General features: G+C 37.2%; 3 protein-coding genes across 4 annotated transcripts; 2 read left to right on the forward strand and 1 right to left on the reverse strand.

Moving 5' to 3' along the window:
• Positions 1-267: 267 nt before the first annotated feature.
• On the reverse strand, positions 268-12796 carry LOC139973451 (PITH domain-containing protein 1-like). The gene is made up of 7 exons (XM_071980138.1): positions 12660-12796; positions 10995-11186; positions 9087-9133; positions 4011-4088; positions 3508-3612; positions 2477-2585; positions 268-1810 (listed from the first exon to the last, which is right to left on the reverse strand). Exons 2-7 carry the CDS (start codon positions 11181-11183, stop codon positions 1709-1711), a joined length of 630 nt encoding a protein of 209 aa, XP_071836239.1. The 5' UTR covers positions 11184-11186; positions 12660-12796; the 3' UTR covers positions 268-1708.
• Positions 4591-9247, forward strand: LOC139973450 (uncharacterized). 2 transcript variants are annotated; one of them, XM_071980136.1, is made up of 4 exons: positions 4591-4719; positions 5547-6032; positions 7121-7255; positions 8067-9247. In XM_071980136.1, exons 2-4 carry the CDS (start codon positions 5647-5649, stop codon positions 8245-8247), a joined length of 702 nt encoding a protein of 233 aa, XP_071836237.1. In that variant the 5' UTR covers positions 4591-4719; positions 5547-5646; the 3' UTR covers positions 8248-9247. The 2 variants fall into 2 exon arrangements, with proteins under 2 accessions (XP_071836237.1, XP_071836238.1); XM_071980137.1 differs by lacking the exon at positions 4591-4719 and adding an exon at positions 4730-4873.
• A 149-nt stretch (positions 12797-12945) lies between the features above and the next one.
• LOC139973449 (tektin-B1-like) lies at positions 12946-18346 on the forward strand. Its single transcript, XM_071980135.1, has 6 exons — positions 12946-13112; positions 13513-13951; positions 14336-14550; positions 15377-15599; positions 16259-16482; positions 17255-18346. Exons 2-6 carry the CDS (start codon positions 13526-13528, stop codon positions 17457-17459), a joined length of 1293 nt encoding a protein of 430 aa, XP_071836236.1. The 5' UTR covers positions 12946-13112; positions 13513-13525; the 3' UTR covers positions 17460-18346.
• Positions 18347-18464: the final 118 nt, after the last annotated feature.

Raw genomic sequence — 18464 nt, forward strand, 5'->3', positions numbered from 1 at the left:
TTTTTTTTGGGTAATGGGTGTGTGAGGGTGGGGCGGGATGGGGGGGGTTACTATAATAGTATGGCTCGCATGGCTCCTCTCACTACCAGTGCCACCATCAAAGAGTAATGGCTCGTAACTTTATGTAACCAGACAAGAGAATATTACAGGCTATTATAAAAAATCCAAATATTTAGTAATTGTCTAATGAGTGTCACAAAATGTTTAAACTCTTGAACTGAAACTGCAGTTTAACCATAGAAACTTTAATGTGACGTCACCAGAACCCCGATGTGGTGCATGCATAAAGAGGGCGCTCTTTGAAGGAGAAGATAATACAATGATCAGAAAATTGAGGATATATATAAGAGATTGTAGATGGATACTGCATACACAGTTTCCAAGTTACGATCTGCAGGCAGGTCTTTTGTATGCATGATGTGGGAGGACCCTCCCCTCTCCCCCACCCCAACCCCACCTTAACTGGTTTCATTTACAACATTTCTGATTCTGAAGTACAGACTATGTGTGTGATAAGTATGTTAACCTTTTACAAAATACAGGTTGACAGGCTGCCTGCTACATAAGTTCTTTCACATTTCTAAAAGTACACATAACAATTAAGTCTTCTTTACACAGTCTCCATACCAGTTATAATAAGTGGAATCAAGGAAGCTTGAAATGTGGCCTGCTGCTTGGGTAACCTCGTACAGCGTTAGTTATAGGTAACAAACCACACTTGATTAAATCATACAAAGAAAAGTGTGCTGCACAGAATAATGATAGCAAAGCAAAGGGGAAAAAAAACAAATAAATTAAATTTTAGTCAGCATTTATTCATTTCTATACTAGTATGATAACGTTCACAGTAGTTACCATAGCTTAGACTATGTTTCATGTTTGGCTAATTTTAACCGACGACTATACCATTGGCAAAGTCATGGGAGGTACTACACCCTTCCATATTTTTGGCCGGAAGGCCTCCTCCGATATTGCCGGAAAAGAAATATTTTTAGAATGGCTCCTGGTTCCCTTAAAGTTTTATATGAAGTCATTCCCAAGACAAAACTGTTCAAAATGATACCATACTCATGTCAGTTTCGCAGCCAAACCAATTTGTCATCTAAAACATTGTTTCCATATCCTTAGCTATGTGCTTCACATTTACATGTGCTTAACAAACTTTTTAATATATGTTGGGGTTAAAAAAAGGACTGTGGAGGCTCTTGAACATCAATATATGCTCCTTAACCCCGCCTCCTTCCAGAATCGTAGCCCCAGAATTCTGAGTAAGAGGGGCACCAGCAATTTAAGGAGGGGCATCATATTCATGTCCTGTAATTTCTGCAGCTCTTGTACATATGATTGTGACTCAAATGTGGAGGGGAGGGGGGAGTAGTCTGTATGGAGGGGCACACCCCCCTGTGCTCTGGCCTGGCTGCTGGCCCTCCCCATCCAATTCCGCAGCTTTCAGGATCCAATTCTGCCTATTGCAATAATATATTGCATACAAATTTTAAATATCAACACCCTCATCTCTTTAACTTGGGTATAATTGGGTACATATATCCCATACTTCATATATACAAGATGATAGTCAAACGTTACATATAGGGCCTATTAGTCACCTTTTTTCCCCATTGTCTCTTGTGAAATGTCATGTTGCATTATGACATCATCTCATGAATATGCAACAGTTTATTTGATCACCAATAATAATATTCGTCCATTATCTTATCTGGTGTTGGGCGCCATCTAATAGGTTTGTTTTATGATCGGCTGGGTTGGCTCTAGCTTCGTAAGCAGTAATGACAATGGCATCACGTTGAGCCTGTCAAAAATATGAAAGTAAAAATATGTGTAAAAAAAAAAGGAAAAAGAAAATGGAGCAATAACAGATGAGTCATAGTATCACCAAGATATGAAATGGTCTTCCGAGAAGAAACAAATCCAGAACAAGAAGAAAAAAAAGTTAAAAAAGGAATAAAAACAGACTGAAGATGAGCTAAGGCTGATAGATGGCAGTATTGCCCTATTAATATTGTAGATTACAGCCCATCTAGGATACCTACATGCATATGTGACATGTGGGTGCTCGGTCAATATACTGATGCTCAGAGAATAAGCCTGGGAACAGGAAACCATTTCATTGGCATAGAAAAGTTTACATTTAATTAAAAGAACAAATGGCAAGAACAGTTCAGCCCTACCCCCAACGTAGAACTTTGGCGTGATATTGTCATTAACTTCTAAATTATAATCGTCAGGTTCTGTCAATTTCTTTGTTAATAAGACAAAACGCTGAAAGGAGGCACACATCTCTGCCACAGTGTAATGTTTACTTCGATTGGGGTGGGGGGGAGGGGGGAGGGAGGGAGAGAGGGAATGCAGGTGGACCCTACTGCTGTTGGATACGTTCCTTATCCTACTGTCTACTGATATGTAGCCAATGTGACCGACCATTTCTCTTCAAAACTACAAGTAAACTACTACTAACCTGCATGAACTCTCCCCTTAAACCAATGTAAAAGACCTTTGTAGATTCGGCTCCAAAATTCCTCGGAAATAAAATCGATAAATGGTACACGCTGTTGAATTTAGCGACTCTGATGGGGAACAAAGAAAGAGAAAAAAAACGTTACAAGCTTGCTTTGTTTTTTGCATCATAAATATTTCCTTTACTAATTTTTATTTTATTTTACAGTATTTAAGCTAAACTCTCCACTGCCTGACATATGTACATTACTCATTAACAGATGCAGCAGTGGTAAATCCTGCTTGAGGTGCAGTAAAACCATATCCTTCATGTCAGGAAATGTACAGAACCCAAAACCGTCTTGAACAGCATCAAAATATAAAGAGACAAGGCATAGAGACACAGGCATTTCCCTAACAGATGGTAACATGTGAAAGAAAAAAACCCAATTATAAGTCAACACGGGGAGAGAAAAATGAATTGACTTCAGACAGGGTTTGGATGTGGGGAAGGGGAGTCTTGGTATCACCCACCCAAAGGGAAGACCATCTGTGACAGAGTCGACATGGTTCACAAGTGCTTTAAATATGTTATTCGAATTTTTTTTTTTTATATAGTGCTTTATACCAGCAATAGGTCTCAAAGTGCTTTACAGACGTTATATTATCCCTGGTCAATGATAACCTGTCCAAGAAACAATCCCTTCAAGTGGCTGCAGTTATACACTGCGCCCAATGACAAGTTACCTCACAGGTACCCATTTAACCCCTGAATGGAGAGAGGCAATTGAGATAAAGCATCCAGCCCAAGGGCACTACTTTATGAACTAGGTGGGAATCGAACCAGCAATCCTTGGATCACAAGTCCGATGCCTTACCCAATTGTCCACCATGCTCTCATGTCTCTTAATAGATCATCGTACTGCATAATTCCGCTGTCATTTGCGGGTGGTGGAAAAACGGGAAGGGACCGAAGATGGTGCATATTCAGTGTATATTCCCCTTTAAGCCCAACCCTTCACCCCTTCCCCTGGGCAGGGCCTGGATGCTTACTTGACATTATAATCAATTTCACCCGTCCTGTCCGGCTGCATCTCAAATTCCTGATCTGCTTGTAAACTGGTTTCATCGAACGTCATGTGAGGTCGGTTCTTGTACCTGGAAGAAGATACAATGTTACATGGAATACGATATAACCATCATAGCCGACAAGAAAGAGGGGTGGAGGAAGGAGAGAGAAGGGGCAAGGGAGAGGAAGGAAAGGTGAAATTAAACACACAAAAAATCAGAAATGGTGGAAATGAATGAAGTATCGGAAACAGTCTGATATTAGAAATTTTTTTTTTATTATTTTTTTTATAAAATCGAGATTTACCAAGACTGATGTGAGAAAGGACTAAAAATAAAGCACAATGACCTTAATGAACCGGCAATGAAAACTAAATAAAATAAGAAAATGTAAAAGTCCGAAAAAAAAATTGCTTATCAATGGTTACTCATGATATCTGGTCAGCAAGTATCCCGCAGAACAAATAATATCTCTAAAGAAAACTTACAATTTCATAGCTGATGGATGTGTGTCATCTTCTCCTCCAATAACCACGATACCCTTCAGCTTAACGTTACCAGTAAACCTACAAAAATAGAAAGAAAAAAATGAATGGAACAAGTATCAGTTTCAGTCAGTATAACTTAACTTATAAACGACCAAGCTCCAGAAATGATTTGAGTAGCCCCTTCCGTGGTTGGTCAAGCTGTACTTCGGTGTCGAATTTTTCCATAATCAGATGCCACGGCCCGTGGTCCAAATGGCACCTTTATTCTACCATAATTGTGAACAGGAACGATGAAATAAGTCAGCAACCGTGAACCTCCGGAGGCAACTTTGGCTGGCCAGATTTTTGTGATTATTTCTAGCCTCTTTAACACAGGGTTGGGGTTATTGGTGTGGGCGAGTGTTAGAGGGGCAATGTCAAGCTAACTAGGAAATCATTTGTCACCATAAGTTTCAAGTGTATCAGGAAAGCCATAGTAACCCGATTTCTACCCCCTCCCATGTCCTTCGGGGAAATAAGATGTTTATCCTCTGTGATAATCGTTATGACAGCTCTTCTTACACACATTATAGTAGACACATTCTTAAACGGCGCCATCACTTTACCCTTCCTCTCAAAACTGGCGGAATCAAAGGAGATACGATCCTCGTGTGTCAAGTGGATGCTAACTTCAGTTTTGTTCACGTTCGAAGCGGCAATTTAAGAAAGTGTAAGTAACTGTGAAAACATGAGTACAACCACTAGTGTTTCAATAGTTTGCTCGAATAAAATGTACCTCAAATGACGTTTAAATGAGAGCGAAATGATTTACAAGTTAACCGATACCAATCCTCAGCGGTTTTCCCAATTCGATCCCTGACCTCGTAAGCATTAGCGTTATGTACTGGTTGCACGACATCAACACACAGTAACCTAGCTATAGATCCGTATTCACTATCATACTGCACACGGCTGGCTAGTACTATGATAGTTTCTGACACTTGAATAAAAGAAGTTCTTGATATTGTTTCTGCAGTACTTTGGGTTTGGTTAGCTTTTATTACAGCATGGTAAAGTATGCCACACTGAAGTTAACTGGCAACAAACTTAAGCCAACCTTGCCTTAGGGAAGTCGATTGATGATGTATTGTAAGCTAATTCTTCAAAACTTCTTCCTATGTTGCATATCAATTTGCTTTTCCAGTCTCCAGCTAAATTTTATATGGTTATATACAGTATTTGGGTGATGGGGAACACTACATTACTGAACAACTTCTTGACACTGAGTACAAACATAACTGAATTCTTCTTGAATCTGTAGTCTACAATTTTCACTTCTCTGTCTTAAATTTATTTTGTGTAAAAGTCAGAGGCCTGATGTTTCGGTCCTAGCAGGATCTTCTTCAGCCTCTGAAGAAGATCCTGCTAGGATCGAAACGTCAGGCCCCCTTACTTTTACACATTCTCTTACACAGGCTCTTGAGTGGATAAGCAGTTTGCTAATGTCAGTGTTTATAAGTTTATTTTAAATTTATTTTGAAACTTCTTTCTTCACAGCCTAGAACAGACTTTCCCACTTGTCATCAATTTTGTACACAAAAGGCTTACTTACTTTCCAAATTTAAAACTTGAATACTGTCAACTTTGAAGTTCAAAAATGGCTGAGCCAAACTCAGAGGCTACTTCTATTAAGGATCCAACATCAACAATACCTCCAGAAATGATTCCTCTCTTGGCTGAGATAGAAGCTAGCACAGAGGCTGGTAAATTCATAACGTTGACCGTTCCCATTGAAAACGAATCAAAGCCTACCGTCTCGACGGAACAATCTAGTCCCGGGAAGTCGCCCCATGAGGGACGTTACAGAAAACAGAAGCTTCACAGCTCTTCAAAATCACGAGTCAAAAGGAAAAAGATGGAGATTTACGTCAGGCAGAGCAAAAAGTTCATCTACGTGGGCAATCAGGTGAAACGATGGGATCAATACAGGAAAGAACTGAGAATCAAAAATGATGAGGAATTTGCTAAGCTTCTACTGGATGGGTAAGTGTTAAATTGATGCTAAATGCCAGTGGCACAATATATGGTGTTTTGGTTGTTTCTTTTGGGGTGGGGGAAGGGGGGGTTTTGAGCTTTTTGCATCACAACCCTAGGCAAGAATATATTGAAGATTTGAAGTTTGGTGAAAATTTTATGATTGTATCTGAAAATAGCACAGTTAATGACATAGTGACAATTAAGCTTAATTGTCTCCTCTCTCCCTCCCCTCCACTCCCTCCCTCCCCCACCCTTCCCCCTTCCCCCAGTAGGACAAAAAGAATTTCTGCACAAAAGAAGATAATGATCTCTGTGGAAACATGATATCATTGTATAAAGATGTGACAGTTTTCTCTTCTAACTAATCACATTTTATCATGGAGAACTTACACAAAAGGTTATAGAAGGTACAGTAAAGATAAGGTTTCAAAATAATTAAAAAGACTACCACCTGTGATCCATTTCCATGCAGTAATGAATGATTTTATCTGGTAAACTACCAAAACAAGTTATCTTTGCAGACAGACATACTTATTGTACCAGGAGGAACAAGATTTTGCAATGGGATATTTTTAAAATAAATAAAACTGTTAGCAAACTGCTTATCCACTAAACAGCCTGTGTAGGAGAATGTGTTAAAGTAAGTTGGCCTGACGTTTTGATCCTAGCAGGATCTTCTTCAAAGGCTAAATGACCAGAGGTATATTTTTAAGTTAGAACTGTCAGTGTAGTGTGAGCAAGTTTTTGGTCAACTTTATATATTAGTCAAATTTTCTGACCTTTGAAATATTCCTTCAACTACAGTACTAGCCCTCTATTGTAGGAAATTTTGCAATTATATTGGAGCAATTTTTTCCAACATCAAGATCAAATTTGAAATCTCTGCCAACATGAAAGCAATGGTACCTTGTAAAGCTGGATTTGATAGAGCGTGCAGCTACAGAAACTTGAATGAAATCAAACCACCAGCATAATACTGCTTCCAACCTCCCTGCACTTCAATGTTTCTTTTACTGTACAGTGTACAATCAAAAGAGCACTTTTCTTTTTGGTCGATACTAATTACTGTATGTTCATGCCATTTTTCTCATCAGATTTCGGAAGTACACCAAGGTAGTTCAGCTGGTGGTGGGACCAACCTTTGGGTACCCCGAATCGGTTTTAGGGGAGGACAATAGTCACAGCCTCCATCCTTTAAAGAAAGTTGATGATGAAAACATGAGTGACAGGTAAATACCTTTCCCCCCCCCCCTCTTTTTTGGTGGACTAACATCTGTGGTAACGGGATTCACAGCAATTTGGAAGCAGAAGAGTTTTTGTATTGCAAACTTGATATTTAGATTTTTGGTTATTGTTATGACATATATTCACACATATATACACCCATACATGCACATACAGGGATATTCCAGAGGTTAAAGGTTAAAAATTGCTTATAACTGCTGGAAAATGTCTGCATCTGTCGGGCAAAACCACATGGTCATAGTATTTTGTTTGACGGAAAGATTAACTTTTATAAAATTTGGTGATATTTTGTAAATGGCATCTGGCAACAGAAGAGTACTACATATGTTGTCATCACAGCAATACAGCTTTAATATTTTAACCTTATGCACAGACTAAAGCATTATTTCTTACAAATAATTTACATTTTGATGAAAATTTTTGATACAGAGAATCTTGACAGCTATGATGGAAATATCTCAAATGTATTAGTTTTCAATCATACAAGATGATTATAATAAGAATGTAAAGCATTCTAATAACTCTGTTACGACATCAAAAATTACCAAAGTCCTGTGATCCGTTCCATGAAAGAATCCAGCATTTTAGCCAGCCAAAAGTGGGTCCATTCAATAAGCCCTATCTTTGAGTAAGGGACAAGATATATCAAGATTTGGTTTTAACTAAAAGGGTGTGAAATAATTTCCTTTTACATATTTATTATATGTGTTACATTATCTGACATCAGAACACCCCCTTTAATATGACTCGATGCTCATCTTTGATTATTTTAATCTTTTTTCCCTTTTAATTCAGTGACGATCTAACCGACTACGTGGACACAGTGAGAGAGGGTATAGAATCAAAGGAGGAGGGTGCAGAAGATGGAGGCGGAGAAGATGAAAGTGAAATCACTGGCATGGAGGAGGATGATCTGACTCAGGAGGGTGAAAATAATACTACAGATCAGCAACCAGAGGAGGATAAAAAGGATTGAAAAGAAAACTTCAAAAGAGACATTTTGTTTGACTTCTTTAAAGTGATTAACTTTTTTAAGTTGGGTATGGGGAATTCGTCAATGTAGAGTGTGTTTTCCTGCTGTTTGAACTTAAAGTAAAGGTGAATTTGAATAGATGGGGCTTGGTCATTTGTGGTGAATGCCTAGATAGTGAGCACTAACAGTAACATATATAGAAAGAGACTGCATGCAATTTACAAGAATTGACACTGACGGTCCTGATTGGTTGGTTTGGAAAATCTCCAATGTGTGTGATACAAGATAAACAAATCGCCAATTGGAGTGAGTAGAGATATTCAATATTCAACTAAGAATACCAACTGAGTAAACTATTGATTTCCATTTCCAAGACTTCAATCCATGTTCATTTGACTCTTTTTTTTTGTTTGGGTTTTAGTCACAGAGACAAGTTTTCTTTCAAGAATTGAAAATGTTTCACTTTTAATAGATTCTTTGAAAGGTCCTGTGAATATTCAATCCATTTATTCAATAAATTCTTGACCCAATTTGACAAATTATTACCATATTTAGCCTGTTTGGTTTGGGATGGTGAAGGAAATGAGAAGACTATGTGAGGACTTAACAAAAATTTACTTATCATCAACTTTCCTGCTTAAATTACGGAAATTTCCTCTGAGATGGTTCTCCCCATCTTTATGGCGCTATGCAGGAGGTATTACATCATCAACGTCTCAAAGAATGAAAAATGTCATCATAAGCTAGGGCTTATTTGGTAACAATTTAATTTATTATTTACTTCTCATGATGAGTTTTATGATAACTTTTAAGAAAACCGATGTAAAATCACACATACTTACGGAATATTGAAAAGGAGTTCTACATCATCATCGTCACTTTCAACAAACTGGGTAGAAAGAAATGTACATTTTGTTTATTTGTTGAGTTTTGTTTTATTTTTACTCATTTCTCTTTATGAAATAACCAAGGAATATCAATAAAAAAGATGTGTACATACAAATTTCTGTTGGTCTTGTGTCTACATAAATAACCTAATTCTACATAAATTACCAAAATTCTTCTGATTGCTTATCACATAACTTTCGGCAAAAATACGGATGCAAAAAGAGGAGACTTGTTCAACTGATAACTCTAACAGTATATCTCATAAAAGGTACATATCTACCCCCTTCGCTCACCTCTCCCTCCAAACTATAAATTTGAAAAGGTCCATGCACAATATTTAATGAGCACCAGTAAAAGAAAAGACACTACCCAAGTAAAACAAGTACTGAGTGACTGTTAGTATTTGCAAGCTCACAGAGAAGGGGTTCATCCTTGGTTTCAAATAAATGGATAGAAAGTGGTACAGGTATCCTGTACATAAATGGTGACTCCTTACCTGTTGTAATGCACAATGCATTAGCTCTCATTAATAATCTAATGACATTAGAGAAGACACAAACCAAGTGAAGAACAATTCACCCAAAAAGCTAAGAAAAATCTTGCTGGATTTTTGAGATATCTTAGCTATAATGTTGTGTCCAAGAGCTGTCAATTTGTAAATCTGTGATGTCATAAGTGCCTCTAGGATTTGAAACAGTTTACTTTCTCGTTGTGTTTCCTTTTCATATTTACTAGGTACCTTTGTAGAATGTTAACATGAATGTTGACACTGACTCAAATGCCTGTCATTAGATCATGTAAAGAGCTTCAACAAAATTACAGATTGATCATTTGCTAATCCATCCCCATTACAGAAAAGAAACCTTGAGGTGAAAGCAAGGAAGGAAAAATTAAAGCAAACTTGGTGCAATGATGTCATGTTTAGAGTAAGTAAGTAAGTAAGTAAAACTTTATTGCTCCAAATAAGGAAATTAGTGTCTCGCACATAAAAGTTCAAAACAGTACAAAAATATATGAGCATAGGAAAATAAATCAGGATATATACAGATGGAGATTAAAGAATGAGAATGATAAACAGTAAGACAAGGACAAGATAAAAGATTATTGCAACAGCCTAGCGACGTAAGTTGACATTGAAAAGTTTGATTGCACGGGGAGTGAACGAGTTACTATAGCGATTAGTTCTCGTGTACGGCTGGTCTCAGTCTGCCACTGCCTCTGTTAATTACAGTACATTGTCATTAAGATAACAGTGAAGGGGGTGGCAACAGTCATTCCAAACTGAATCTAGCTTTGTTTGAAGCAGTGACTGGTACACCGAGTCGACTGTATGCTGTTGACCTCCAATGACTCCCCCAGCTTTTCTAATTATATGATCGATACGGTCCTTCTCGACTTTAGTGACATTCCCACCCCAACATATAATACAGTATCTCCAAACTCCGCAAATAATAGAATTATAAAACATTTGAATTATATCGGTACGTACGTTGAATATTGACAACTTTCTAAGGCAATATAACCTGGTATTTAACTTCTTTACTAGGGCATCCATGTGACCATCCCATGTTAAGCTATTGTTGAGGTGAATACCCAAATACTTGTAGGAGTGAACCCTTTCAACTTCTTTACCCTTGATCATGACTGGAGGAGGTTCAACAGCATTACGGCGGAAGTCGATAGACTTGATCAAGTCATTGCCTTGTGTGTGAAGGAACAGTAAACCTGTGTAATCTCCCAAATGGAGTTAAGGCTTTTCCTTAGCTACTTTTAGGGAGGTTGTTCATGACATTTATCTCAATAGAACACACATACAAATGATGAAGGTACGTTTGCTGTCTCCTTTAAAATAATTGGCTAACCTTTTCAATATTTAGTCTGTCCTCCCAGGGTTTGAAAACATCTTTCCCTGACCCGTCAACTCTCTCGTTTAAACATTCCACTCCAGTGGTGTCAATCTTTGTATAAAGAGAGAACATAGCACCTCTCTCTGGGTCCTCATGTTCGTGTGCATGATCAGAACATGGCCCATGAGAATGTCCATGTGACATTTTCTGCAGAGAGTATGACACAGTAAGCTTATACATCAATTGCTTTTCTTTCGGATACTTAAAGGAATTGACCAGAATCACTAGTTAAATAGGCTTACAATAACTTAAATAATATGTTCCTAACAAATGTTTTTAGATATATGTGCAAAACATTAACTAAATGTTTTACAAAAATGTTTACCAAAATATTATGAAAGGCTACTGTAACTTAAGTAAATAGGCTAGACCTGTACTAGTAGTTTAATTCTAATCCTGGTAATCAAATTGTGGGAAACTTTAAGAAAGAAAGAAGAAAGGAATTGCCAAAAAAGTCCAGCAAATCCCCAATACTGGAAAGAAAAAATGCAGAGGGCCCAATAAGTAATAGTTGGACCACACTCTCTGTATCCTGCCCCTCCTTCTCTCCTTCCATTGAGATTATTAGTGGGTAATACTGTAAATGTTAAATATCAGAACTTATTTGATGGGAATGTGTTTTCTTAGAGTAGGCTTACGGCTTCTAATACTGGCTGAACCTATGGAATATGATCAAGTGTACACATTTCTTCAATTCAACAACATGCAGGCTAAGCAATGTCTATTATTACTGTATTGATCTACTGTACATGCTGTTTAATGTTTAGGCTAGTCCATAGTAATGGTCCAGCTGCTCATTCTTCAATAGGTCAAGGGAATGGTTTTATCATGAAGAGACCAAAATATGGGTTCATAGCAAGAATGAAAAACTAAGGCCAAGCACTCAAACTATGGCTAGCCATAAGTTCATTTGCCTAAGAGTAAGAGTGACTTTGGCCAGGCCTTAGTTATTTATTTATTTATTCCATAGGCCCCCTAGGCCTAGTCCTACTTCTATTGTACATGAAGTTTTCTTTTCAAAGTGGCTATTCTTACGACTGTTCGTAAGAATAATTTCCGATTACGCATGCGTAGTTGCTATTTTTATGACAGGAGTACTATTTTTTACGACCAGGAGTAACAGTAATTTCCGGTTAGGGTTAGTGTTAGGATTGGGGTTTAGGGTTAAAGTTAGGGTTACCCCTACTACATGCGCAGTTGCTTTATTTACTTTACTGCGCTTGAATTCGCCTTTGTCGTAAGAATACTGTAGTTTATAAATAATTGTTACGACTAGTCGTAAGAATAGCCACGGCCTTTTCTTTTTGTACTTATAACCTTTGCTTGTACATTTTTATGTTTTAGCTCAAATGAAAAACAATCCTTTGAGATTGATTTGGATTCTAAATAAACTTGAAGTTGTTTAGTACTTAGTAATAAGCTATCCAAGGCTTCATAATACTTAGCAATAGCATAGGCTTACCATTTACAACTTATATACTAATAATACTAGGTCGTATTCTGCGAGAAAGTACGTTTTTGACATTATATTGTACGAACTAATATTATGATAACGCTGCGAACGAAATATTTGTTAAGAAATGAATAATGTAAAATTTACAGTTAAAACAACTAACTTACGGTGTTTATTTTTAGCAATATGAAAATGTTCTTGCCGCAAACGAGTGCAAATCATCCAGTGTGTAACTGAATAGGTGACTGATGGGTGAAATAATATATATATCACTCCTCGTCTAGGCTGCTAGTAACAAACGACTGGACAGAGTAGATTAAGTATTGTCATAGCAACAGAAAAAACGCTATTTGTTGCGTTACCTTTTGCGTGTCTGCCTGTACCGTATTCATTATGCTGTTCAGACTCGGAGGTATTGTTGCTGTGGAAACGGTGTTAACCAACATTACAAACCTTATAACTTGGGAACGTGTGCTGTACATACACAAATTAGAATCGTATCAGCTGTACATCGTGGCATACGTACACAACTTCTAGTCTGTAGCCAATACAAAGTGGTATAGCTTTGCCGGAAAAATATCTGCTGTTTACGGCATTCTTTCTTTGCATTAAAAGCAAAAGTGAGTTTAATTAAGTTATCAACCTTTCTTCTTCAGATAGACCTATGGACCTTGACTTCCAAATGATTTTTCTGAGCCTTTCTTGATGAAGCCTTAGGGGCCTAGGCTTGATGGGTTCCTGGCTAAGCTTAACGAGGCGACTCGAGTTTCCTACGTCTAACTTAGCCTATATTGAAAAGTGTCATTTTAATGTTGGTCAATTGTTCTAGGCCCTAGCCTCAGTGTTACTTTCAGGTTAGTCTACACCATACACATGTACTACTATGTAGGCCCCTAACCTAAGTTGTAAGTTGTAGGCCTTTTTGAAAACCCCACAATACTGTAGTGACTTTGTAAGCCTATCTTAAATGACTTTGCAGTTCAGTATTAAACTTGTTTCACCCATTTCTTCCCTCAACAGCGTGAAAAAAAACATGTCTATCTACGCATCAGTGGCTAGTAAGCCTGTGACCCACTTTGCGCCCTCTGACTGGCACACAAACAACCATCTTCTTGCATCAAATGCAGAGAGACTGAGGGACGGCTCTCACAATAATCGTCAGGATTCCAGTCAGCTCAGGAACGTGACCTACAACCAAACCGCATGGGGAATACATGACAATACCACTAGACTTTCAAACAGAATTGACGACATCGAAAAATGGAGGGAGACATTAGAGAAGACACTAAGGGACACAGATCAAGAAATTGCAGATTTAGAAAAAGACAAGGATATGGCTGAACGAGCTTTGGAAGCGAAAGCTCTGCCTCTCGATGTGGCTTCAGAATGTCTAACCCTCAGGGATGGCAGGAGAGAAATCGATGTTGTAGATGACTTAGCCAGTTCTGAGCTTCAAAAGGTGAGATATTCATATTGCAATTTAACATGTTTATGCAACATGTGCATTGTATGATTGTCATGGCTACAAAAGTAAAATGAAAGGCTTAATCATTCCCACTTTTCAAAGTAAGCTTTCATACATCTTCACAATGAATACATGTTATCAAAATTGTGCTGTTCATCTAGAGCAATGCAGACAATGTTATATCAAGCGTTATCCATAGTCCTAATGCTTTAAGGAATGTTCTGTTTAGCTGTTTTTATCTCTGCATGGATGTTATCACCACCATCCTCTTTTATGTTGGTAAAAGGTGATAGGTAGGGACTTCTGAAATAAATCTTCACATGATTGTTATTTATTAATATCAATTCATTCTTACTCCATATTTTGTATCTCCTCCAGGAAGTTGATGTAATTGAAGGAATCAAAGCTGCCCTTCAGGACAAAGTCAGCTCAGCATTTGAGCAGCTTTGCCTCCTCCGAGAGGCGAGACAACAGTTAGCAGCGGACCTCAGGGATAAAACTGAAGCTAAAGGAATCGACTCCTACTGTAAAGAATTAAGCATTGATTCACCAGATATCTGCAGACAGCCTAACTCTACCAGAACACCAAAAGGGTAAGCATTGATTTTACATATACAGTAAGGTATTTTCAAGTCTGAATCAGTGCCACAGTGTTGCTATGATTAAAGGGTGGAGTAATAAATCATTCATATCCACCATCCTTAGCGCTTTGAGGCCTTTGCATAAAGCGCTATATAAATATTTGCTTATTATTATTATTATTATTATCCTTTGCCCAGAAGACTAGTGCCTGTGCAGTCGTCTGTGTGTGAAATTTAACTTTATATGCCTCTAGAGGAATTGTATATTTCTTCCAGTTTCTATTAATCTGGATATGCTTTGTCAGGAATCATGGACAGGGTTAATTACATATCTGTTTCAGAGATGGAAATATCTTTTTACAATGAACCATTTGCCCTTTTTCCAAGAAACTGCTCAAAACTCCAAGTTAAATATGACTTTGATATGCTGCCTCAATCTTATTGAAGCCTGGCATAAGAAGATTCATTGGTAACAGCAGCTCTTGTCTTTCTTTATGCAAAAAGATAGAAATTTGCTTTTGAGAAATCCCCACACTCCACTGCTGCTTCCCTTTAACCTTTTCTGATTGGGAAGAAACTTTATTAACCATTTCATGGTGCATAACGGTCATTGCTTGGTGTCATCCCAATATAATAGTTAGTGTTTCAAAAACCTTCCCCGCAATAGATAACATTTGTACAAAATTACTTACACATGTATATAAACAAACTAGAACCTGTACATGTTCTGTAGTGTTTGAGTGATTCTATTACACCAAATGAAATGTCTTTTAGAAGCTTTCCCTTTTGTAGACCTGACTAAACAGACATGTTTTGTTCAATGTATTCATTTCTGCAGGAGTGTAACACCTCAGACCTGGGAAGACTTCAGCCGTTACAATAAAGACAGAGCGGATACAGAGATGAGAGCTTCCCAGAGACTCCGCGAGGCCATCCATAGCACCGTAGCTCAGACAGATAACGACCTGGAAGCTCAGAGACAGGCCACAGAGTTTGCTCTCAGAAAGAGAATTCATGAGATGGAGCGAGCAAAGGATGAAGATGAATGGCAGAAACAAAACGTAAGATATTTCTTTATGTGGGATGGGTTGAACCTTATTCTAAAATCTACAAAAAACATGGTCTGTTTGTATGTGAGGTACACAAAATATTTCAAAAAAGTCTGAAACATTTTACATGTTAAAGTTATAGCACCAGTGTAATATAAACAATAAGTTTGGCATCTTTCATTGACATAATTGCTATAATTTTGATGTTGTTGTCTATTGTCCAAAATTTATTATCCTAATAAAAGCCTAATTTCTGCTGAACATCCCTCCCTGCCATATTCTGGGTTGTATTGAAGGAAATTGAGGGAGTGAGTCCTTCCTTGATCAAGTAATGTGTAAGGTACTTTGGCTCTGACTGGCGTGGTCATCCCACCAACTTATTAAAGGCTGGATATCTCAGTTGGTACAGAGCACAGGACTTGTGATGATGGCATCAATACCTCAAATTCTGATTTAAATTGGTTTTACTTCTCTTCAAGTTGATTCATAATTCATACACTAAATAGTAAATAGATTGGATAACAATGTCATGTGGGATAGTTTCATGGTAAACATGTTCTCAATACACATCAAACACATGATTACATGTTAACATCTGAGTTGCATGATTTGTTTAATAATAATACTAATATGATATTACCTTTATCCCTTTTCTTCTCTCCTCTCTTTAGACTGAAGAAGAAATCGCCAAGCAAGAGAGGAACATTCGGGAACTGGAGCAAGCCATCAGAGACAAAGAGAAGCCTCTACAGTTGGCCATGACCCGTCTAGAGAACCGCACCTACCGGCCCAACGTGGAGCTGTGCAGAGATAACGCACAGTACGGTCTGGTTGGAGAGGTTCACGAGATCGAGGACACCATCAAGGCCCTGAAGAACAAACTCCAGGATGCCCAGTAAGTCAATTTCTTCAATGGTTGAGATGCAGTTAATCGATCCAACTTGTACTGTGGGAAGTTGACCTTTTGACGAGAATGAACTATTTCATACAATTTTTCATAAGTGACTTAAATATTAAAAAGAAAATATAAAACTAGTAAAAGTTGTGAATAACCACCTTTTGCCATTTTGATTGGTGAATATGAGCAGGAAATAGCTGCAAAGGTCCATAGGAATCAACATCTTTGTTACATCATTTGCCAACTAAAACTGCATGTTTAGTGAACTTGCTACAACCTGGTAACTTCATACTTGTGCGTTAACGGAAAAATAAAGTGCCTTACACAACAACGTCGCTCAGAGCAAAATAAAAGTAGGGTTTGCAAATATATAATCTAATTAGTGGAACACAATGATTACTCTTATTGAACTTAGAAGCTTCCACTCTCATTAGGAGGAGTTAAACGGTTGTGATCACATAAATCTGTATACTAGACTGAGGGGGCATCCAGTTACATGGGAATAATCCATGGTTTAGTAAAAATATTGAAGAAGTTGTAATTAATTTAAAGTGTAGCCTAAACTAAATACACTCATAAAGTTGAAATAGTAACATTAAATTTTCATCCATTCTCATAACATTAATACTACTATTGCAACAAGTGCAGACAAGTTTTGGAAGTAAATATTGTCAAACAATTAATTTTTTATTTTTGCCAATAATTTTAATGAGTTACATTTGAATCACTTCTGTTATGTCAATGTTCAATATTTTCCTTTCCTTTTTAGCAACAACCGTGATGCTCTCGAGAAACAGCTTTACAAGATAAACCAAGATCTTGAACTGAAGAATAACTCCCTGGCGTTGGACAACAAATGCATGAATGTGCGTAACAAGCTCGTGACCCCTCCGGTCACTGCTACCCAGAAGAATCTGGCCACCTTCAAGACTGATAGAGAAACATATACAGCACAGAAACTACTTCTAGCTTAAACCAGAACTCCTTAAAATTTATATGAAAAGCTTTGAAATGATACTCGGCAATCGATAAATTCAAATCTTAAAATGTGGTAATAAAATGTTGTAACTTAAAGATATACAAAGGCAGAGCTATTTTGTTTTTCATTATTTTACTTCTGACAAGATTTAATCAAGGCATGTCTGTTGCAGTATTTGAACCAGCCAACTTAAGCATAATTTAAGAGGAATTCTGTTGTAGGCCTTGGCTAAGGGTTGGTGTCAACAAATAAGTACTTTTCTTCCATCTATTCCAGGGGTACACTATCATAAAAAAAGATGGGCCACAGTGACATGTAATATATGCCATTGTTTTTGTAGTTGTTTAATATAGTTTTATAATATGTAACCCTGTAAGTTTCTTTAATAAATATTCCATCCAGCCAAACATACACTTAAACATTTACACCGAAAGGGGAATCATTCTAGAGTTCAAATTTTGTGTAGCAGTGTTGAAGGTCTCTCTGAAATTAGTCTCTTATGATATACACAATGGTTTCTGTCTACAATTACTGGTGTACCTTGTTGCACATGTATAATAAGTTGACAATCTTGCATAGAATTTTGCTTTGAAGTCCTTGAAATTAAAATGGACTACATAATAGAACTATTCTAATGATGCAAAGTAGGTAGGTATTTATTTATTTACTAAATTCCATTTGCATTTCAAAACAGTTTAATAGAAACATTGAATCCATACCAGGAATGCCCTACAGTTCATGATTAGAAAGGTGTTATGCTAATTAAGATATTGCACATGATATAAAATTAAAATAACAGTTCTATTAATCTAAACAAAAGAATGGAACAGAAGAGAGAACAGGTGATGATATTGTAAATAAAGTTTGCTAAAATGTAACTTATATCAACATTTTTGTCTTTTCTTGGTTATTATATGTTTATCGTTATTTTGTTTATTATTGGTTTAAATGTTGACTTTAGGCACACAATTAACTTTCATATAGTTTGGACCATGAAAAC

The sequence above is a fragment of the Apostichopus japonicus genome, chromosome 9 (genome assembly GCF_037975245.1).
Source record: "Apostichopus japonicus isolate 1M-3 chromosome 9, ASM3797524v1, whole genome shotgun sequence".
In the NCBI taxonomy this organism is placed as follows: domain Eukaryota; kingdom Metazoa; phylum Echinodermata; class Holothuroidea; order Aspidochirotida; family Stichopodidae; genus Apostichopus; species Apostichopus japonicus.

What these genes read in the sequence shown, in the direction of transcription:
- LOC139973450 (XM_071980136.1), top strand. Translation starts at nt 5,647, where the DNA reads ATGGCTGAGCCAAACTCAGAGGCTACTTCTATTAAGGATCCAACATCA. An exon ending in GCTAAGCTTCTACTGGATGG is followed by an intron (nt 6,033 to 7,120) that starts GTAAGTGTTAAA and finishes TTTTCTCATCAG; the next exon opens with ATTTCGGAAGTACACCAAGG. An exon ending in GATGAAAACATGAGTGACAG is followed by an intron (nt 7,256 to 8,066) that starts GTAAATACCTTT and finishes CTTTTAATTCAG; the next exon opens with TGACGATCTAACCGACTACG.
- LOC139973451 (XM_071980138.1), bottom strand. Translation starts at nt 11,183, where the DNA reads ATGTCACATGGACATTCTCATGGGCCATGTTCTGATCATGCACACGAA. An exon ending in ACAGACTAAATATTGAAAAG is followed by an intron (nt 9,134 to 10,994) that starts GTTAGCCAATTA and finishes CTTTCTACCCAG; the next exon opens with TTTGTTGAAAGTGACGATGA. An exon ending in CATCCATCAGCTATGAAATT is followed by an intron (nt 3,613 to 4,010) that starts GTAAGTTTTCTT and finishes ATCTTCTTCCAG; the next exon opens with GTACAAGAACCGACCTCACA.
- LOC139973449 (XM_071980135.1), top strand. Translation starts at nt 13,526, where the DNA reads ATGTCTATCTACGCATCAGTGGCTAGTAAGCCTGTGACCCACTTTGCG. An exon ending in TCTACCAGAACACCAAAAGG is followed by an intron (nt 14,551 to 15,376) that starts GTAAGCATTGAT and finishes TCATTTCTGCAG; the next exon opens with GAGTGTAACACCTCAGACCT. An exon ending in ATGAATGGCAGAAACAAAAC is followed by an intron (nt 15,600 to 16,258) that starts GTAAGATATTTC and finishes TCCTCTCTTTAG; the next exon opens with ACTGAAGAAGAAATCGCCAA.